The sequence below is a fragment of the Nanorana parkeri genome, unplaced genomic scaffold, assembly GCF_000935625.1.
Source record: "Nanorana parkeri isolate BGI_ZX_2015 unplaced genomic scaffold, ASM93562v1 scaffold178, whole genome shotgun sequence".
NCBI classification, from domain to species: Eukaryota; Metazoa; Chordata; class Amphibia; order Anura; family Dicroglossidae; genus Nanorana; species Nanorana parkeri.
The window spans coordinates 591,650-614,412 of record NW_017306446.1 but is presented as its reverse complement, the minus strand read 5'-3'; the positions used below and the strand labels follow the sequence as shown (position 1 = coordinate 614,412).

The window sequence follows — 22,763 nt, the reverse complement described above, 5'->3', positions numbered from 1 at the left end:
AAACGAGAGTAGTGGGTTAAGGGGGGGGAGGGGGGTGCTGTGGAATGCCACCATGTTCCACATTGCACCCTAAATCTGTCTGGAACATGGTGCCAAAGGTGGACTTGGCCTTTAAGGGCTCACGTTACTGAACTGTTACAGTTCCTAAGATAGTTGCTAATAGTTTCCTTTTATAACGTCTCTGTGACAAGAAACTAAACATGAAATACAAACACTTCCTATGGGGAGTTATGGCAACAGCTGCACCGCGGCACCACAACAAATCTGCCCCGGAGCCCTACAAATAGGTTAAGTCAACTGCACCAGGGTGACGGGTTGGCACAAACTCGGGTCATTGTGTTACTAGCTGTCAATCAAAGGATATTGTGTCGGTGACCAGAGCCGATCAGTCACTCCCCAGGCCACCTGGTCCCAGTTAAATCACAGACGGGCTGAAGGACAGCACAGTGACTTCTATGGACGCAGCGTCACCGATCACTACAAAAGACAGCTAAAAATAATCCAATGCATGTCAATGGCACACAAATCACTGTACCCGGTATCTATGGAAAGACTAAAAATACATCTGTGTTTCTATAATGCATTTCCATACGTTGTCTCCCGCTCCTAATCACCAGATCCAGCATGTCCTCAGTCTCCTCTCTCCCGGTAATCTGCCTGAGATCATTTTTATAGGCAGCCTGTGTCCATAGACCACGGGTAGACATCAAGCATCTGCCTCTGGGAGTCATGAGTGGCTGTCAGAGTCTTGCAATGCCTCATGGGACATGTAGTGCCATATCAGCTGGAGGGCCCTGCCATAGACAAGGCAACCTCTGCACTCCGGGCATGCGGACACTACAAGTCCCATCATGACTTTGGCTGTCAGAGTCTTGCAATGCCTCATGGGACTTGTAGTTCCACAACAGCTGGAGTGCCTAGGCTTTCCTCCCCTAAAGTATAGCACCCCTGGCACTGATTTATTGTGACGTCTGTGTTAGATTTAGGTGTTGCGTGCCTATATGGATGCCAGGTCGAGACCGGAGCAATTTTTTAATTTGTGCACACATATGTTAAAACCCCCCAAAACGTATTTTTAACCGTTAAATTTACCCGCCGTGGTCAGTACCTGAATATGACCCGGTATCAGCCTCTTGCAGTCCCTGTACAGCAGAGCTGAAGTGTGAGAGGAAGAAGCAGCACAAAAAGCCAATATAGTGCCCTTTTCTGACAAAAAGTATGCTGATGGGAGTAGAGAGCAGAGAGATGAGCCTGTCACTGTGATGCTTCTTTTTTTTTGCTGTCCAGTCGCAGGCTGGGGGCGGCTCCAAGATGACCTGGGCTCAGAGAAAGTTGGTTCGATGACGCCGACCATCAGAATGAGGACATCTAGAGGCAAAAAAAAAGTACTGTGGGGAATATCTGTGGATAAAAGGTTAATGTCTGTCATAGTGAGCCTCGCCTCGGTACTGAACGAGAGGGAAAAGCCACAATTTTACATTTGTCACTAGAACAGCAATCGAGGGGAAATCTTGCGACACGTGACATCTGTCAAGGGCACACTGGAGAGTTTCCTCTCACTTTATGCGGTGGCTATGGGACAGGAAGTGAAAAGAATTCTCTCCAGTGGGATAAAGGTGGCAAAAATAACATTCCTGTGCAGAGAGCAGAGCTGTGGGAGGAGCCAGCATGTCCCACCCACTGCAGGCTTGCTGCTTCATGTAAATAGGTTGTAGATCTTGAAGCTTGAGTCAATTTTTTCAGTGATTAGGCTTTATTGCCTGTCTGTATATACAGTGTGTATATAATATGGAGGTGTACTGTATATTTATGGTTTATTTCTGTACAGTTAATATTATGGTTATGTTTTGTTACTTTTTTATATAAACGTTGCTTGAGTCTTTTAATAAAAAGATTAGCAGCAGTGAGCGGTCTCTATTACAGGAAGCTCCAAGTCTCGCTCTGGATTACTGCGAAGATCTGGAGAAATAAGCTCCCTTTCCTCCTCATTGATTCTTGTATGTGGATGTCAGTTCTGGGGATAGATTGTGGTGGTGAAGTTGGATCCGGGGAGTGTCCGGGGTTAATATGAGCTCCGGGTGGGAGATGCTGAGAGTGGAGCTCAGGGATGGAATTAGCAGCTATCATGTTTTTCCGGCACCCTAATATGCTTATTCCCCCTTCCCCGCCGAGTCACCTTACAGCAACTGCGCCCGGTCACATCTAGTATGTCGGCCCGATCGCATTTCCAGCTGCGACGTACAAATATTTACCTCCGTTTAACATCATCACCAATTTCTTTTTTTGGACGATGTGTGTGCTCGTGTTACAAAACATCTTGTCCCAAATGTGTGACCACAACCCAAGCTCACTGAGCTCTGCAAAATGTGAAATAAAGAGACGTGAAGGGGAAGGAAACCCCCTGCCGGCCGCAATCTTCTTCCAGCTGTCTATATGTGCGGCCCGCAGGGTTTATGAGGCCTTCTCCTGGGGCAGGAGACGCTCAGGAAATGGCCACGTCATTCTGCACCCCCTCCCTGCTGTGACACAGAATCCCAGCTCTCTCCGCTCCCCCTTCCTGCAGTGACTCAGCAGCTCAGTTCCCCTGCTACCCATCAGATCCCCCTGTTCCTCCTCCAAGCATTGACTCCTCAGCTCTCTCTGCTCCCCCTTCCTGCAGTGACTCAGCTGCTCAGTTCCCCTGCTACCCGTCAGATCCCCCTGTTCCTCCTCCAAGCATTGACTCCTCAGCTCTCTCTGCTCCCCCTTCCTGCAGTGACTCAGCAGCTCAGTGCCTCTTGCTACCACAGCAGTAACTCAGCAACTCAGATGTTCCTGCACCCTCTGTTAGCATTGACTCAGCAGCTCAGCTCTCCCTGCTCCCCCTTCCTGCATACATTCAGCAGCTCAGTGCCTCTTGCTACCCATCGGAGCAGCAATTCAGCAGCCCAGATCCCCCTCTCAGCAGTGACTCAGCAGCTCAGCTCTCTCTGCTCCACCTTCCTGCAATGACTCGGCAGCTCAGTTTCCTTGCTATGCATCCAAACAGTAACTCAGCAGCTCAGCTCTCCCTTCTTTTCCTTCCACTGCTGCAATAAAGCAGCTGTTTAGCTCCCCTTGCTGCCCCTCACAGCAGCAACTCAGCTTTTCCTGCTCCCCCTCTAAGCAGTGACTCAGCAGCTCAGCTTACCCTGCTCCCTCTACTAGCTTTCACTCAGCAGCTCAGCTTTTCCTGCTCCCCCTCTAAGCAGTAACTCAGCAGTTCAGATCCTCCGTACAGCAGTAGCAGCAGTACAGCAGGAGCAGCAACAGAGTAGCTCAGATCTTCCTGCATCCCCTCCAAGCAGTGATTTATCAGCCCCCCCCTCCTTTCTCCCTCTCCTTGCACTGACACAGCAGATCGGCTCTTCCTGTCACCCCACCCAGCAGTTTCTTAGCAGCTCAGCTTCCCCTGTTCCCCCTTCCAGCATAAACTCCGCAGCTCCCTGCTCCCCCTCCCAGCAGTGATTTGGCAGCTAATGTGAACACACAACAGGTGAGCTTTCTTGCTTTAGCATTCCTGCATGGCTTGCTGTACAGCAATTCATTGACTCCATTATCTTCAGACTCAATATGAAGCTGCGTACGGTCATCAGACGACACGAGTCCCGTCCGGGCAAAGACTTCACACTCTAGAGGCGGACACGTGGAACATTGCTTCACCCGATATCTCCCGGAACACTCGGCCATAGCGGGAACCTTGAAGGAAACTTCTGAAGATTGCCCAGTAACATCTGGCACGGTGCCGGGTGCCAGGGAGGGGCCCCGGCGGCCCGGCTTCCCTCCCCACACATTAAACCCAAAACAATGAACGTCTTCAATTAGGATTGCAACTTCTATCAACTTCTTTATATACCGATGTATCCCACACACGTCCGTACTGGTCTATACACTGCTCACCTTTTCTTCAAGCAGAACCCGAACACTCTAGCACTGTGTGGGAGGTTTGGGGGTTTTTTGGGGGAGAGGGAGGAGAGACAGCCAGGAGAGGGAGGAGAGACAGCCAGTGAAGAGTGAGGAGAGACAGCCAGGAGAGAGTGAGGAGAGACAGCCAGGAGAGAGCGAGGAGAGACAGCCAGGAGAGAGCGAGGAGAGACAGCCAGGAGAGAGCGAGGAGAGACAGCCAGGAGAGAGCGAGGAGAGACAGCCAGGAGAGAGCGAGGAGAGACAGCCAGGAGAGAGCGAGGAGAGACAGCCAGGAGAGAGCGAGGAGAGACAGCCAGGAGAGAGCGAGGAGAGACAGCCAGGAGAGAGCGAGGAGAGACAGCCAGGAGAGAGCGAGGAGAGACAGCCAGGAGAGAGCGAGGAGAGACAGCCAGGAGAGAGCGAGGAGAGACAGCCAGGAGAGAGCGAGGAGAGACAGCCAGGAGAGAGCGAGGAGAGACAGCCAGGAGAGAGCGAGGAGAGACAGCCAGGAGAGAGCGAGGAGAGACAGCCAGGAGAGAGCGAGGAGAGACAGCCAGGAGAGAGCGAGGAGAGACAGCCAGGAGAGAGCGAGGAGAGACAGCCAGGAGAGAGCGAGGAGAGACAGCCAGGAGAGAGCGAGGAGAGACAGCCAGGAGAGAGCGAGGAGAGACAGCCAGGAGAGAGCGAGGAGAGACAGCCAGGAGAGAGCGAGGAGAGACAGCCAGGAGAGAGCGAGGAGAGACAGCCAGGAGAGAGCGAGGAGAGACAGCCAGGAGAGAGCGAGGAGAGACAGCCAGGAGAGAGCGAGGAGAGACAGCCAGGAGAGAGCGAGGAGAGACAGCCAGGAGAGAGCGAGGAGAGACAGCCAGGAGAGAGCGAGGAGAGACAGCCAGGAGAGAGCGAGGAGAGACAGCCAGGAGAGAGCGAGGAGAGACAGCCAGGAGAGAGCGAGGAGAGACAGCCAGGAGAGAGCGAGGAGAGACAGCCAGGAGAGAGCGAGGAGAGACAGCCAGGAGAGAGCGAGGAGAGACAGCCAGGAGAGAGCGAGGAGAGACAGCCAGGAGAGAGCGAGGAGAGACAGCCAGGAGAGAGCGAGGAGAGACAGCCAGGAGAGAGCGAGGAGAGACAGCCAGGAGAGAGCGAGGAGAGACAGCCAGGAGAGAGCGAGGAGAGACAGCCAGGAGAGAGCGAGGAGAGACAGCCAGGAGAGAGCGAGGAGAGACAGCCAGGAGAGAGCGAGGAGAGACAGCCAGGAGAGAGCGAGGAGAGACAGCCAGGAGAGAGCGAGGAGAGACAGCCAGGAGAGAGCGAGGAGAGACAGCCAGGAGAGAGCGAGGAGAGACAGCCAGGAGAGAGGGAGGGGAGACAGCCAGGAGAGAGTGAGGAGAGACAGCCAGGGGAGAGTGAGGAGAGACAGTCAGGAGGGAGTGAGGAGAGACAGTCAGGAGGGAGTGAGGAGAGACAGCCAGGAGAGAGTGAGGAGAGACAGCCAGGAGAGAGTGAGGAGAGACAGCCAGGAGAGAGTGAGGAGAGACAGTCAGGAGAGAGTGAGGAGAGACAGCCAGGAGAGGGAGGAGAGACAGTCAGGAGAGAGTGAGGAGAGAAAACCAGGAGAGGGAGGAGAGACAGCCAGGAGAGGGAGGAGAGACAGTCAGGAGAGAAAGCCAGGAGAGACAGTCAGGAGAGAGGGAGGAGAGACAGCCAGGAGAGGGAGGAGAGACAGCCAGGAGAGGAGAAACAGTCAGGAGAGGGAGGAGAGAGAGCCAAGTGAGGAGAGACAGCCAGGAGAGGGAGGAGAGACAGTCAGGAGAGGGAGGAGAGAGAGCCAAGTGAGAGAGTGAGGAGAGACAGCCAGGAGAGGGAGGAGAGACAGCCAGGGGAGAGGGAGGTGACAGTCAGGAGAGAGGGAGGAGAGACAGCCAGGAGAGGGAGGAGAGACAGCCAGGAGAGGAGAAACAGTCAGGAGAGGGAGGAGAGAGAGCCAAGTGAGGAGAGACAGCCAGGAGAGGGAGGAGAGACAGTCAGGAGAGGGAGGAGAGAGAGCCAAGTGAGAGAGTGAGGAGAGACAGCCAGGAGAGGGAGGAGAGACAGACAGGGGAGAGGGAGGAGAGACAGCCAGGGGAGAGGGAGGAGAGACAGCCAGGAGAGCGAGAGGAGAGACAGCCAGGGGAGATTGAGGCGAGACAGCCAAGTGAGAGAGTGAGGAGAGAAAGCCAGGAGGATGAGCGAGGAGAGACAGCCAGGAGAGAGGAGAGACAGCCAGGAGAGGAGAGACAGCCAGGTGAGAGAGCGAGGAGAGACAGCCAGGAGGATAAGCGAGGAGAGACAGCCAGGAGAGAGGAGAGACAGCCAAGAGAGACAGCCCTGGTGGGCTTAAGTGATGCCTCTTGGAATTTACTCAATGATGGGCTACGTGTCCGGGCGATGTGGCAACGGTGTGTCCTTGGTCTGAATGTTGTGCTGAAAGGGGTCCAACTTGTGAGGGACGCATTCTCTGGCGGCACCTGGTTGAAGAATGTGATGTATCTCTTCAGCTTCTTCTTTCTTCCGGGCCGCTACATCAGACCTCTGCCAGGGATCTACAAGTGGACTGGCAGCATGAGAAGGGTTGGCACATCCAGGCTCCGGCTTGTTGAGAACTTTGAGAGCTCCCAGGGACTGGTGCCAGGTGAAGGAGGGGGACAGATTCTCTAGCTGCGCATAACCTCATCCATAGAGGAACGCGTCAGGATCTCAGACCCAAGCCAGAGTTTTCAGGTTGTTTACATGACCTGCTGCAGAGTCCTCCTGGCTCTAGCGAGCTTTTATGAGTGTCTGAAGAACATGGAGCATGTGATGTCTAGGAGACCCTGAGGACATAGTAATGGGTCACCAGACCAGGATGTGACATTGCCAGCGGGTGGGTGAGCGAGTACAAAGGTCTATTTATAAAGACTCGCCCTCTCCTGTACTTGCTGATGCTGAATTCACCTGTCTGCCCATAAAGGACCCCTAATGTGTCTGGACCAGGCGGTCAGGGTGCTGGGTCTATGTTATGAGACTGTCCTGATTGCAACATTATTTGGATGCCAGAACACACCTAGAATATGACTTGGAATATATGCTCCAGGAATGGCAATAGTAGAAGTAGTACTGAGCATCTACTGAGAGAGAAAACAGAGGTGTGGCAGCGACTTCTATACAGACGGGGAAAGGGGGGGCGGGGTACACTGTGCCACCATACAGAAGGGGAGTGACTGGTACTGTTCAGATGGATGGGGGTTGTACTGTGCCATCATACAGATGGATGGAGGTTGTACTGTGCCATCATACAGATGGATGGAGGTTGTACTGTGCCATCATACAGATGGATGGAGGTTGTACTGTGCCTTCATACAGATGGATGGAGGTTGCACTGTGCCTTCATACAGATGGATGGAGGTTGCACTGTGCCATCATACAGATTGATGGAGGTTGTACTGTGCCATCATATAGATGGAGGGAGGTTGTACTGTGCCATCATACAGATGGATGGAGGTTGTACTGTGCCATCATACAGATGGATGGAGGTTGTACTGTGCCATCATACAGATGGATGGAGGTTGTACTGTGCCATCATACAGATGGATGGAGGTTGTACTGTGCCTTCATACAGATGGATGGAGGTTGTATTATATATTATTAGGATCGCTGGCTGTGTATATCTGCAGGTTGGGCTCCGTGGTGACCCCGGTCGGTGATTGAGCCGGTGCCGCCCCCTCTCGGGTGGCTGGCAGTGCCCGGAATGTGCTGGGCTCAGCCAGCTCTGTGTAGCAGGTGCCCCGATCCCGGGACTCTCCACTCCCCGGGAGCTGCCAGCCCGCGTCTGACATTCAATCCGGACAGCAAATGTTGTGAAGACGAGGAGCGGAGGGAGGAGGATCGGGGAGGAGGCCAGCCTCAGTCCGCACACACAGGAGGAGGAGGACGACGTGGAGCTGAACGCTGCGAGGACACCAGAATAGAAGCAGATAAGATGGGATAGAGAGCCGGCGGAGGTGCAGACATGGAGGTGGAGTGTGCCATGGAGGTCATGGAGAGCGATGACCCCGAGCAGGTGAGAGAGACATGGGGGGGAGTGCCCATCAATCCCTGGGGGTCAGTTCGATACCGAGAGGAGTATTGTCTCTATGTAGAAATGTCTGATATATATCTATCTGCCCCCCTCCCCCCCATATATCATTCCATCTATCTACCCCCCTCCCTATATATCATTCCATCTATCTACCACCCTCCCTATATATCATTCCATCTATCTACCCCCCCTCCCTATATATCATTCCATCTATCTACCCCCCTCCCTATATATCATTCCATCTATCTACCACCCTCCCTATATATCATTCCATCTATCTACCCCCCCTCCCTATATATCATTCCATCTATCTACCCCCCTCCCTATATATCATTCCATCTATCTACCTCCGTATGAAATGGAGATGAGGAAAGGGGGAGGTGTTGTAGTCCAAATAAAGCAAGCAGCCTGGGGTGACAACGCTGCTCCTCCATAGATATGATTCAGGGACTGAAGCCGGCCTTGCTCTGGTAGACGTTCATGTGAAAAATCTCATCAGAACATTCCGTAATGCAAACAAAAATTTGACAGAATTCTCCAAATTTTGTTTGTCATTCGAAATGACTTATAATTCCAACGTTTGATTTTGGATGGAGATTCCGGAACGAAAACCCAATTCGCTGATAGAATAAGCGTTCATTCAAGAAACTTTCCTTCCCGCTCCTTTTTATTTTCTGACTACGGTCGTAATTGATAATCGATTGGACGCCATTAGATCTGAAAATACAACAAAAATGTGCAAAATGTATTTTTTATTGCACTTCTAACTAGAGATGCACCGATACCGATACTAGTATTGGTATCAGTGTTGATACCGAGTATTTTGGCGAGTACTCGCCCCAAATGCTCCGATACTTACCTCCGATCTCCCTCTCGCCACAATTGCCGAGGGAGCATGGAGCCGGCTTCCTTTCCAATCAGGAAGCCGGGCGGTGAGTTATGATGTGCCGCACGGCTCCCTGATTGGCTAGGAACCTGGCTTCACTTGTTGGTAAGCGGCCTGGCTTCCTAACCAATCAGGAAGCCTGGTGGCAAGTCATAACTCGCGTCCTGCTTCCTGATTGGTCAGGAAGCCACACTACCTAGCAACAAGTGACACCTGCTTCCTGCCAGTTAGAAAGCCAGGAGGCGGGTCACGGTGTGACGCCCAGCTTCCTGATTGTCTAGGAAGCCGGCTTCACTTCAGCAATCAGGAAGCCGGAGGGCACCTCATGATCCGCCGCCTGACTTCCTGATCATCTGGACACACGGCAACGGTACTCAATATCGGCGAGTACTGGGAAAAAAATAGCGGTACTCGATACCGAAAAACTGGTATTGGTGCATCCCTAGTTCTAACCATGTGTACCCAGCGTGAGCATTTTGTACCCTAGGACAGGAAGTGTCTGACTGGTTGGATCTCCAGACAAGCCTTAAAGAAAATAAAACTAATGCAGCCACCGCGTGTGAAAACCAATACGCTGCAATACAAAAAAATCTTTGGTTTTCATACAATTCAAAGTGATATTAAAGTCAAAAAAAATGTAAGCTATTTTATATACAGATGAAATCACTTACAATGGACGCTGCTCCTTGATGTGTCCTGTAGGATCAGCTGGTCCCCTGAGCACTGGCCCTGGTATCCTGTTTTAGGCCTTGTTCACACCAAATGCAGACCAGATCCGGTCAGGTTTCTGCACACGCAGTGCAGTGGGTTGTGCCGCGTTTTAGACGCGTTTTAAACGCGGTTTGGATGCGTTTAGGGCCGGTTTTGGTTAAAAAAAAAAAAGTTTTAGGGCTTGTTCACACCAAGCGCGGAGCAGATCCGGACCAGAGCAGGTGCAGACCGGATCAAAACTGCGTCCAATGTATTCCTATGGTATTTTGACCTCCAGTTCACATCGCAGCGTGCGGATCCAGGCCAGATCCAGACCGGATGAAAAAAATGCGGCAAGCCCTATTTTATCTGGTCTGGAACGCATCAAAAACGCATCTAAAACTAAAAAACGCATGCAAGTGCCTGAAAGTCCATGTTAAACGTAAAAAAAAAATAATATTTTTTTTTTTTTACCAAAACCGGCCCTAAACGCATCCAAAACGCACCCACTACACTGCGTGTGCAGAAACCTGACCGGATCTGGTCTGCATTTGGTGTGAACAAGGCCTAACATGGGCTTTCAGGCACTTGCATGTGTTTTTGATGCGTTCCAGACCAGATCCAGAGCAGATAAAATAGGGCTTGCCGCATTTTTTTCATCCGGTCTGGATCTGGCCTGGATCCGCACGCTGCCATGTGAACTGGAGGTCAAAATACCATAGGAATACATTGGACGCAGTTTTGATCCGGTCTGCACCTGCTCTGCGCTTGGTGTGAACAAGGCCTCAGGGTGGCTCCTTTCCCTCGCAGGGTCCTATGGAGCCGTCCTTGTGTGTGCTAGCTGTGTGTGTCTCCACAAACACAGACACAGCAAGGCGAGACGTTCCCCTGCTCTCAGCTTCCCACTTCTCCTTCTCCAAGCTAGTAGATGGACGGCTGCTGGAGACTGCTCTGCCCTTTGTGATCTTGTACTGGACAGGAAGTTCAGGGAAGCCGAGCTGAGAGAGTTGGAGCTGTTTGGAAAAATGATGACTGTAAGTGGTTGGACAAAAATGTAAAGAAATCCTTTAGGGCTGCGGAAATTAACGATTAATGCCTTGATTAATCGTTAATATTTTTGATCGATTAAAATGCTTTTGATCATAAATTTCGATTAATCGAACACAAAAATTTTAATCATTAACAGCCCTAAAATCCTTTGCTGGGTGATGTATATTTGTTTGGATTCATTATTAAAAAAAGTGTGAGAGGTTAATACTACTTCAGCACATACACTATATTGTCAAAAGTATTGGGACGCCGGCCTTTACACGTGTAGGCGGGGTTCACTCTTGGGGTGTTGCGTGTGTGTCCCCTTTGGGATACAGTCCAACATCACACTCCTGCAGAACCCCACCTTCTCAGAGGTTGGAGGGAGAAGAACCAGTCCACACAGATAGTCTTTTCTTGGTTTTACTTGAAGGTATTAACAGAACAGTGTATACGTTCAGCCACCCCCGGTTGGGATGACGGCACAGATCTTGATAGTTGCATAGTGATACAAATTAGAGAGAGAGAAGAACAGCCCAGGTGCAGCCCAGAGTCCACGACTTACTTCGGCCAGAGGCCCACTGGCAAATATCGTCAGTACTACAGCTTCTCACTATTCTCCGGAATCCCATCCTTGTCAGTCCTAGCTCGGAGGTTTCCGCCCTCCAGGGGAAACTAGGGAATCTCAGTAGCTCTACATAGTCCTTGGCCTGGTCCTATCCTTCCCATGGACCAGCCTATGTCCAAGAATCAGTCTCTCTCCAGAGACTCTGCAGACAGTCTTCGACTTCTGCTCTCCTGTACTGCTCTCCACAACTGACTTGACTTCCTCTCTCGGGCACCCCCTATAAATCAACTCTCCTGGGACACAGAGTCTCCCCAGGCCAGAGCTGCATCTATCTCCAGGGCCACATGGGGGCATCTAGTGGCCATCGGCCGTACTGCACCTACCTACACACGCACATGAATTTTAATGGCATCCCAGTCTTAGTCTGTAGGGTTCAATATTGGGTTGGCTCCGCCCTTTGCCACTATAACAGCTTCAACTCTTCTGGGAAGGCGTCCACAAGGTTTAGGAGTGTGTCTATGGGAATGTTGGACCATTTGTTTGGTCAGGTACTGATGTTGGAGGAGAAGGCCGTTCTATCGGGTTGAGGTCAGGACTGTGCAGGCCAGTCATGTTCCTCCACCCCAACCTCCCCCATCCATCTCTTCATGGACCTTGTTTTGTGCACTCATGTTGGAACAGGAAGCGGCCATCCCCAAACTGTTCCCACAAAGTTGGGAGCATGAAATTGTCCAAAATGTCTTGGTATGCTGATGCCTTAAGAGTTCCCTTCACTGGAACTAAGGGGCCAAGCCCAAACCCTGAAAAACAACCCCACACCATAATCCCCCCTCCACCAAACTTTACACTTGGCACAATGCAGTCAGGCAAGTACCGTTCTCCTGGCAACCGCCAAACCCAGACACGTCCATCGGATTGCTAGACAGAGAAGTGTGATTGGTCACTCCAGAGAACACGTCTCCACTTCTCTAGAGTCCAGTGGCGGCGTGCTTTACACCACTGCATCCGACGCTTTGCATTGCACTTGGTGATGTAAGGCTTGGATGCAGCTGCTCGGCCATGGAAACCCATTCCATGAAGCTCTCTACGCACTGTTGTTGTGCCAATCTGAAGGCCACATGAAGTTTGGAGGTCTGTAGCTATTGACTCTGCAGACAGTTGGCGACTTCTGTGCACTGTGCGCTTCAGCATACGCTGACCCCGCTCTGTCATTTTTCGTGGCTGAGTTGCTGTTGTTCCCAGTTGCTTCCACTTTGTTATAATATCACTAACAGATGACCGCAGAGTATTTAGTAGCAAGGAAATGTCACGGAACACCTGAATCCAATGATTTGGAGGGGGAGGGGCCCAATACTTTTGGCAATATAGTGTATCTTGCTTTTGTCACCATCCACCTCTCCTGTCTCTGTCCTCCCGGAGCTGCTGATAAGTAACGCGTTCCGAGTATCTAATCTGCTCCCGGACAGACTTTTGTTTTTCTCTAAATTGAATGCATGGTGGGCACAATGTTTCTCCTCAGTTTATAGATAAATATGTTCCTTTTATTGGACAGAAAGCGTCACAGACATCACATCTTTCTGCCTTGAGGAAGGGACCCTGCGCGGCCCCGAAACATCGGTTTATTTGGATGTCTGTGACGCTTTCTGTCCAATAAAAGGGACATATTTATCTATACTACTGAGTGCTGGTGATTTCCTGACTTTCCTGTGTTTGCACGGCGCCATCCGTGGTAATTCATCACTGCGAGCACCACTTTTTTCTTATCTGGCTGGGACTGCTGTGGGCAGTGCGGAGCGTCTCTCCATCGACTTCCATCTCCTCAGTCTATGTTGCAGATTCTGAGGGGTTGGGGATGTGAGCTCATGTAGGGTATGACCCTCACCTTTTCATCCTCCCGCACTTGTCCTTACCATTCCACAGAAGGGGCAGACGGTGATGTGCGTGCGGTTGGCCCACATTGAGCAGAGCGAGCGGATGAGTGATCTGAGGATTAATGTGGATTGCAGGCTGGGAGAGCGAATTATTTCTATGTGATGATGGATGAACACAATCCGATGGGGGATTTTGCTGTTTTTACTGGTAGCGCCTTTTTATTTTATTGCCTTTTATACTATTTTATTTATAGTGCCTTTTCTGCATATTTTACTCCTCTGTAGTCATGTGAAATAAAATAACAATAAGGCAAAATGTATTTTTCTTTGTTTGCTTTTTCCCTTTACTACTGCCCTTTGGGGGTCTGTCCTCGGTGGCTCTACTACTTCGTATTAAAGCTGAGCTCTGATAGCTGAATGACTGAGAAAACACCCTTGCAGTAGGGAGTAGGACCCCCTCCCTCCCCCATTTACTGCAAAGGTTAAAGGCTCTTTAAGTCTTAGGCCCCATTTCCGCGCGATATCAAGTCAATGGAGCTGTGCTCGTCGCTGTCGCGCGCCGCTACTGCAGGACCCTTTTTTGGCGCGGACGTCGCGCGATTACACTCGGTCCACTGCAATCATTTGCGCGGAAAACCACGTGATATCACACAAAATGACAAACGCGCGATTTGCAATCCTCTCAGTGTGAATGGGGCATAATGTTAAAGCATCACACTGTAATAACCTTTCACTCACCCTGGCATGCGTCCTCCATGCTGTGTGAACGGTCCCCCACAGCCTCTTCTCTGGCAATCGCACGCTGACATCACCAAGTACAATGCAGGACCAATATATCTTCCTTATGCAGGGCCGGTGCTGTCACTAGGCAAACTAGGGCGCACTGATGCCTAGGGTGCAGCCTTGACCACTCACCCCCTGTCTATTTCAAAATTGCAAAAGCTAATGGCAGGCTGACTATTGAACCCACCCACTGAGAACCCACCCAAGTCCGCTCCGCTGTGCTCCGTATGTAGTGTTTTAATAGCCAGTCTGCTATTGGCTATTTAAAATAAAATAGCCAATAGCAGACTGGCTATTGCTCATAGCTGCCTACGTTCACCTGTCGCCTGCGGAAGCTAGCCAGCAGGAGAATGGAGTGGCGCCGGAGGGTGTCTGGGGGGGGGCTAGCTGGTCTTGCCTAGGGTGCAAAATAGTCTAGCACCGGCCCTGTCCTCATGCATGCGTGACACTTCACTGAAAGCATGTGCTGTATTAAAAAAACAAAGTATGGCTTTTGACATTCAAAGCATTGAAAACCAGAAAAGATCAACATTTTTCTGTGTCATCATTTGTAAATGTTAAAAGATGGAGAGCGCGTTCACACCAGCAAGTCGTGCTGAACGCTGACAGGCACAGCGCTGATGTGCGGAATTATTCTTGTTAGAAATCGTTATATTTCATTAAGTTCTATCGCCCACAACAAATGGAAAGAAGGCAAATTGCCCTGTCTGTGCGTTTGGATGCCGACAGACATCTCCCTGGTATAGATTCTGGTCTGTTCCTGCCACAGGCGCTGACAAGTCAGACTGGGGGACGGATAATCTTATATCCTTCAGGTGGGAACTCAGATCCCTCTGCTGAGGATCCAGAGAGATGAAAGAGGATGGCGGTTGACTGAACTGAACCCCTAATAAAGATATCAGTTGGGTAGTTTGTTTTCAATTAGCAAGATATAAGGGTCCTTGATGTCACCAGGGGGCCACACATAACATTCATTATATGTGCTGGTACATTGAATAGCCATAGACTGCTAGGATTAAGGTCCTTTGGGGGACTGAAACATGTTAGCAACCTTTGTAGCTGCTTTTATGCCTTTTCAATAAAGAGACGTCATTCAAAGGATTCCTATGAGTGACAGCTCTGTCACACTTCATGTCATAGACTGGAGACTTGCTAGAGGTAACAGACTATGGACATGGTACAGGTATGGTTGGAGATTCGATGCATTCTGCAAGAGACAGAGACAGGGAATGTGTTACATGAGACGATTAGAGATCACTGCAATTACAGCCCATTTACAAAATCAATACCACCGCTATTGACTACTGCTGTCTAATGGTTGCGGGAGGAGCACCAAAGGACTGCATGGGAAGCACCAGAGGATCTCATGAGGAGCACCAAAGGTCCACATTGGGGAGCTCCAAAACTCTACATGGGGAACACAAAAGGTCCACATGGGAAGCACCAAATGGCCATACGAGGAGCACCAAAGGGCCACATGGGGCGCTCCAGAGGTCCTCATGAGAAACACCAAAGGAACACATGGGGAGCTCCAGAGTTCCTCATGGGGAACACCAAAGGCCTGCATGGGGAACACCAAAAAAAACAAATGGGAAACACCAAAGCTCCACATGGGGAGCTCCGGAGTTTCGCAAGGGGAACACCAAAGCTCCACATGAGAAGCACCAAAAAAAACATATGGGAAACACCAAAGGGCCACATGGGGAGCTCCGGAGTTTCGCAAGGGGAACACCAAAGCTCCACATGAGAAGCACCAAAAAAAACATATGGGAAACACCAAAGGGCCACATGGGGAGCTCCGGAGTTTCGCAAGGGGAACACCAAAGCTCCACATGGGGAACACCAAAGCTCCACATGGGGAACACCAAAGAGCCACATGGGACATACCAAAGGGACACATGGCATGCACTAGACTAGAGGGTCACATGCAGCCACCAGGCAGTTAAAGAGCAAGTCAGGGGAGCCTGGAGTTTGCTGGCATAATACTCATTCTCAGTCAGTGACCAAGAATTTTCAGGAGGTCATCAATAGGAGGCTATGTCATTTTCTCTTGACAGGTTTTTAAGTGCACGTAACTTATTTTTATGTGTATTTGAATGCCCTGCTAGTTCTTTTTTCTTTTTGCTGCCTGTGTCCCATGTGAATGGGTGATTTTTCCTTTACTTCCTGTCCCAGAGGCGTGACAGGAAGTGAGAGGAGGTCTTTACAATGTGAGATAAATTCCTCTCTTAGTTGTCACCAGAACAGGTGTCCCCATTGGAACATTCAGACTTACCTCTTGTTCTGGTGACAACTCAATGAAATGTATTGTCTCTACATATGTACAATGTGTCTGAGGAGCGGCCATTCTCAGGGGTATCTAGAATTATTTGCAGAGACGTTTGGTGCTGAGTTGTTGTCTCTCGGTCTGTCACATAGATTACCCTGTATAGTGTGCACTGCATTCCCTGTCCTGACATTTGTGTCTTTGTTGTAGGAGGAAGTCTTCCCCGCTCTGGAGTTTCCTATTTTTACCACCCCAGGTAATATTAGAAGCAATCAATAGTCAATCTGTGTCCTGCACATAAATGTAAATGTATTTATTTAAAGCTGACCTCCGGCCTTCCCTTCTGTCTTGCACAGCTGTACCGGCTCCTCTCCTGGACTGGAATGTCTTCCTCTGATTTCCCTGCACAGTGTGAGCTTCTCACAATGTGTTTAGATTACAATGTGCACTTGCTGCAGCAAGTCAGTTAGAGCCCGCCTCCATTCCTGGCTGTCCTTGGCCTGGCCCTTCACTTATTGGATTACAGTTCTTTCAATCCCTGAGCCTCAGCATCACACGTGGGCATTACCTCGGGTGGTTTGCATGCAAATAAAGTCTGCTTAGGAAAGCCCACCCCTCCTGACACATGGGCATTCTGATATTTGCATAACTCCTCCCTAGAGACAGCCCACTGCTTGCATCAGCACTGAGGGCTCTTTAATTAGCACTGAGGCAGGGTGCTTTTATGTTATCAGGAAGCTATGGACGGCTCCTCCCACCAGCCATGATCTGAAGCAGAGAGACCTACATACATCACTGGGTCTAATATAAGACCAAAATGTTTTATTTAAAGGAGTTGGGTAGTATGTTCTATGTATAGTTTTGCAAATCTTAAACCATAAGGGATCCATATTTGTACATAAGCAGTCTTTGCTTACTACTTAGTAGTGCTGCACAATGACTGTACTTATAGTGTGCCTCCAGCCAGAGTGGGGGAGGGTTGGAACCCCTGTCAGTTTTTTACAGGGCTCACTTACTAACACTGGAACTTTTTAGCATGACACAGACAGCCCAATTGCAGATTTTCCCTCACTTCCTGTCTGGCCCATCAAGTCAACAGGAAGTGAGGGAAAGTCTCCCGCACAGATGGCCGTGAACAGTTGACAATGGGTTCCAACCCTTCCCTGCTCCATCCAAAACTTATAAGAGGTTTATGCTTTAAAGGGACTCCTATCACAAAGCAAAACAAGACATTCCATGACTTGTACCCCATGCTAGTTCCAGGGCAATGACTCAGTGGCTAGATTGTGCTTGCTGGGCCAAGAACTTGTTGGAACTTCTTGCCCAGCCTTACAGAGAAACACAAGCACACAGTCTGATATGCATGCTGCACATGGCTTGGCTCTAACAGGAAGGAAGCCACAGCTTTATTCTCTACCTAATTTAATACAACAGAATCTACCATAGATATATAACAGAACTTATAAACACTGCCATCTAGTGACCGAAATTGTATACTGCAGGAGTTGATGCAATAGATAACAATAATGTGTATTCTAACAGAACTACTATGCAGCACATGAGCCAAGGAATGGATGCTTCCATCAGGGCCTTCTCATACACATGCTTGGCTTTGTTCTTTCCAGTAAAAAGCAGTCTGTATGCTGCCGTTATTGAGGTGACCCCCCCTATTGACTGTAGTTCAAAGGGGGACCAATTTCCCACCATGCCGGCAGCAGGTCCAGAAGTACAGGAAGGTCAGAGGAACCAAAAACATCCAGACACGGGCTGATATCATGAATCGATTCATCTTGTATAATATGTGATCTGTCCCTGTAGATCTTGGGGAGGATGCCGGGGTCTACATGAAGTTAATGATGAAGAGTCCCTGCTATGACGCCATCCCTACGAGCTGCAAGCTGGTCGTGTTTGACACCTCTCTACAGGTCAGTACCGCTGGCAATTTTGTAAGCGATCTCTGGGACGTTCTAAGCTTGCTTCATATGGAGGTTCATCATTACATACTCCAAAGATTGCTAGAGGATCGTTATAGAAAGGAGGACATTCGTTTACTGATACTCTACAACAGCCATTGTCAACCAGGGGTCCGTGGACCTCTAGGGTTCCTCCAGAGGTTGTTATAAGAAGTTCCTTGGGCAATGGTGGATTTACTTCCCACAGCAGGGTACCTGCAGAGTTCCGGGGCCAACTTCACTAGGCAGAGCCAGTGGCATTGCACCAGTAATCCTTTTAATTTTCTGTAAGGGTGACGTGCTTCTTATTGACCATTATTGTAAGGCGGCTCTTGTCCACCGGCCACTGATGTAAAGGGTATTTCCACTTTTGCAGAAAAAATAGTGCTTGCAGCATTTTTTCTGACCGGACCGCAGGCATTTATGTGCCTTTGCGTTCCCGTGCGGCCGATCGCATTGCGGCCGGAGGGTGTGGCTACGGTGCCCTTGAGGCCAATGCACCGCCACGCTCCATCCCACCCCACAACAAAGTGAGCCGGCCGCAATACGATCCAGTGCGTTGCGGACAGAATCGGGCCGGAACGCACTGTCTGGTGTGAACAGGCCATTATCCAGGTACCACAATGCCTTGTGTCACATGACACATGCAGCTGGGCCCCAGGCTGTTGGCAAGGTTGGCAAAGTAGAGAGGTGGGCGGGGATGTGGGCACAGTGGGCGGGACATTGGGGAAGAGGGTTATAGCTGTGAGGGAGTAATGAAAAAAAACAGTTTACTAGTTCTTGGGCACAGGTGACTACAATGGGAGATATTAAGAAGGCAGAATGGCGTGTGGACACAGACGTACAGGAAATGTATATGGATAGGGTTCTTGTTGGATGTGGAAATGTTGCTGTGCACGCTCCATGGTGCACCTTGTAGGAGCAGGAGACATAAAAGCAACTAAACATTTATTTCTGGCCTCCAGCGTAGGAGAGAATGTTTATTTGTCCGGTGTGTTCCGTCTTAGTACATTCTGCTTCTTGGTGTTCATCCAATCGTTCTGTCTCTCCGCACACAGATAAAGAAAGCCTTCCTGGCATTAGTGGCTAATGGGGTGCGAGCGGCTCCTCTCTGGGACAGCAAACAGCACTGCTTTGTGGGTAAGTCTCCGCAGACACCGCTGGGCCTCCCGTATAATGGGGTTGGAACAATTGTACACAATATCCTTTTCTTGTAACTTGTGTAGTGCTGGGGTAATCAAACTCCGGCCCTCCAGCTGTGGGACTACAAATCCCATGAGGCATTGCCAGACTGCCGGCCACAGGCATGACTCTCAGAGGGCCCCTGGAGGGCCGGAGTTTGCCCAACCCTGCTATATTGTGTATCTATTTGTATTGGGGGGTTTTATATGCCAAGCAGCTAGCTGTCTGTTCAGCCATCATTTCATTGATCAATTGTAACTCTGGGGACGTCTGGCTCTTTCAACCAGATAAACAATACATGGCGCGGTGCCTAGCAGAGGTGTGCACAGGACCCTTAAAGGAGAACTATGGGGTCAGTGTTTTTCCCCATAGTTCTCCTTAGGGTAACGGGAGGACACAAACTAGCGTCCTTCCGTTACCCTAAGCTCAGTATATCACAAGCTACAGCTCCCGGTATACTGAGACGCCGCAGCCAGAGCGGATCCCGACACGATGTCGAGATCCGCCCAGCTGCGTGAGTGACACCTGGCTCTGCCTATCTAGACGGGCGGATCGGAGCGGGGAGGGGGGAATCCAGCCCCTCCCCCTGTCACGGCAGAGAGCCGTGACAGGATCGAGAGGTGAGCGAACGCCGGTATGTGTTCGCTCACCTCCCGATCTACTGAGCCGACCTGTGACAATGAGACTGGCACAGGTCGGCTAGAACTATGAGGTGAGTGGAAATCACTCACCTCATAGTTCTGCTTTAATGGGGACCTCTGTTTATTAGACACACGTGACGTGCTGTCACTGTGCAGCTATAGCAGCTCACTCTATGGCTTCAGGAAGAGAGAAGTGCAGGTGTTCTGTCGAGGTGGCCAAATCGTCGAGCTCTCCAACTCATGACGTCACATCCGCTGTAGATTTCAACGAGATGCCGCTAGTGCACGTGCGCCAGCCTTCACAGTTTTTGCAATCCTCGTCGGCTTCTGCACTTGCTGTAGGTACACCTGCGCGGCTTCCAAATTGTAATTGAGTTCTCCAACTCCCGCCGGTGCTTTTGGCATCGGGTGCACGAGGCAGACGCACTCCTGCTGATTATACAGCTTGATACTTCTCTTGGGTGCACTAACGGGAGTTGGAGGTCCCGACGAGTTGGAGAATTTTATAGAACACAGGCACAGAGCTGCCTGCTCTCTCTGGTAAAGATCCATCCAGGAACCTGCCAGCTGCCTCCTCCCCTCGGCTCAGCTGGGCATAAGGAGGAGGGAGGGAGAAGGTAGCTTCTCCCAGCTACTGGTAAGTGTCTATACAGATGCTTCTCAGAGGGAGTCAGCCTGATGTGTAACCTGGGCTACTCTACTTGAATGTCCCCCTGACCCTGAAATTAATTTATATCTGGGCTATTGCAATTGGTGTGGTAATTGGGCTAGTGTAATTGGACCTGCGCAGAGTCAGCCCGATGTACAGATCTGCTCTTGGTCAGACCAGGTCCCCATAATGAGGCTGAGGGGGTCGCCTCAGGTGGCATCTGATTGGGATGGGGGGGGGGGGGGGGGCAAGGTGTCAGTCACAGCATCCCCATGGGCAGGATGCTCTGTCCAGTGTTGGTGGCAGGAGGGTGCGGCCACAGTGCCCCCCTGGGAGGGATGTTCTATCCAGCTCTATCTAGCCAGCTCACTGACGCCAGGGAGCTGAGCAAGATGCTCCGGGTGGCGTCCCACTGAGCTCCTGGAAACCAGTGATGTCAGTGAGCTGGGCGGGACGCCCAAACCACACAACGGCCTTGGGCAGCTGATGGCGTAGGGCCCTGGCCTCGATGTGGTCCACATACTTGATTTGTCAAATTAAGCTCTGATGAAGGGGGTGTGGTTTGGATCCCTGAAACGCGTTCGATACTCTACTTGAATGTGACGCTTCAATCCCCCCATCCTTCTGGTAAGCGCCTGTGCAGATGCTCATCAGAGGTAGTGAGTCATCCCGATGTGTAGATATGCTTTTGGTCAGACCCGTCGAAGGTCTGCGGCTATTAATTGCCCTACAATGTATTGTAGGGGAAGTAAATCTCCCCCGTAGGGACACAGACAGTGATAAAAACTTGGCGAAAGGTCTAACCCTTCTCTACTCTATCCAAAAATAAAATATGTCGCCCTTACATACACTTTAAAATAAAGAATTTGGATATATTAAAGGATCATTCCATCCAAATTGATAATTTAGCTGTAGATGCAGCCTTGTGGGCGGGGGCGGTCCCTGGCTTCTCATACTATATTAGACATGTGCGATTCGTTCCGTTCCTAATCAAAATTCGTACACATTTTCCAAAATTCGGACATCCAGGCACATCCGAGTACGTCCGAATCCATCTCGCGGGCCACGGGCCGGTACATCTGCCGCCCTGCCGGAATCTGCCGCTCGAGGCAAACGCCTTGTTTGCCTCGCGGCAGATACGCCCCTGGTTGTCGCAATGAATATTCGTAAACTCATCCGAAACTAAAGAGAATTCATCTTTCGCACGAATCCGAATCCCAAATTCCAAAATAACGAAATATCCGAACCGAACCAAATTTTTCTGCAGCTTACATGTCTATACTGTATATCTTGGATGCTGTGCTGCCATGCCATAATTCCCGATTCTGTTCCTGTCCACCTGAGAAATTTGGGGGTTTCCCCCCTCCAATCCACCACCACCACCTTTGTGTGTCCCAGCTCCTCCTCTTACATTCTCCATAAGGCCTCATTCACACAAGAAAAGGGCGGCATGTACAGCTCCGTGACGAGTGCACGACCGTATCGGGCAGCTCCCGGGAAGGACAGGTGCTGTGTGTGATTAGTGGGCAGCCCCTGTCCTTGGACTACGCGGCCGTACGCCGCCCTACGCTCACCTGCCCTGCACATCCGTGCGGGTGTCCGTACTCGTACGCTGACGGGATGGATCATGTCTGCATCCGAGCCGGGACACACGCACCCTTACGGACCTGCGCTTGGGGTGAGCGTATGGCGGCGTACTCCCATAGAGAAGGACGGGGGCTGCGTGCGAATCACACGCAGCACCTGTCCTTCCCGGGAGCTCCCTGATACGGCCGTGCATGCAGCACGGAGTTGTACGTGCCGGCCGTTTCTCGTGTGAACGAGGCCTAATTTAAAATAGTTCAAAAATAAACCCAACAGGGATGGTGGGAGCCCCTCGTAATAGGAACTGCAGGCCCACAGAGACTGCACCGAGTCCCTGAGAGACCTGTCAGGGGAACTCTCCAATGTCAGTTTGGAATGGAGTGACCCTTTAATGCCCCAAAAAACAAGGAAGCCGAAACTCAGTGCCAATGGCAGCTCATTTGGGGTTTTCCCAGGGGCTTCGCATTGAAATAACTGACGGGAAGGAGGTGGGATTTGTGGGATGATGAATTCACATAGCTGAGGATGGAGTTGCAGCTCTGGGATGTACAAGCAGCTGTGTCACGGAGTCCAGCAATATGAGCGGGGTCACATACGTGAGCAGAACAAGCTGTACAACTGATCGGGGGAGGGGGGGGGGGGGGG

General features: G+C 50.7%; 1 protein-coding gene across 1 annotated transcript in view; it reads left to right on the top strand.

Moving 5' to 3' along the window:
* Positions 1-7,773: 7,773 nt before the first annotated feature.
* PRKAG3 (protein kinase AMP-activated non-catalytic subunit gamma 3) overlaps positions 7,774-22,763 on the top strand; it is a 36,965-nt gene continuing 21,975 nt past the window's right edge. Inside the window, exons 1-4 of the mRNA XM_018554925.1 lie at positions 7,774-7,999; positions 16,321-16,366; positions 17,929-18,035; positions 19,121-19,202. Coding sequence (XP_018410427.1) covers positions 7,949-7,999; positions 16,321-16,366; positions 17,929-18,035; positions 19,121-19,202 — 286 coding nt within the window. The 5' untranslated portion in view covers positions 7,774-7,948. The remainder of the gene's footprint in view (positions 8,000-16,320; positions 16,367-17,928; positions 18,036-19,120; positions 19,203-22,763) is intronic.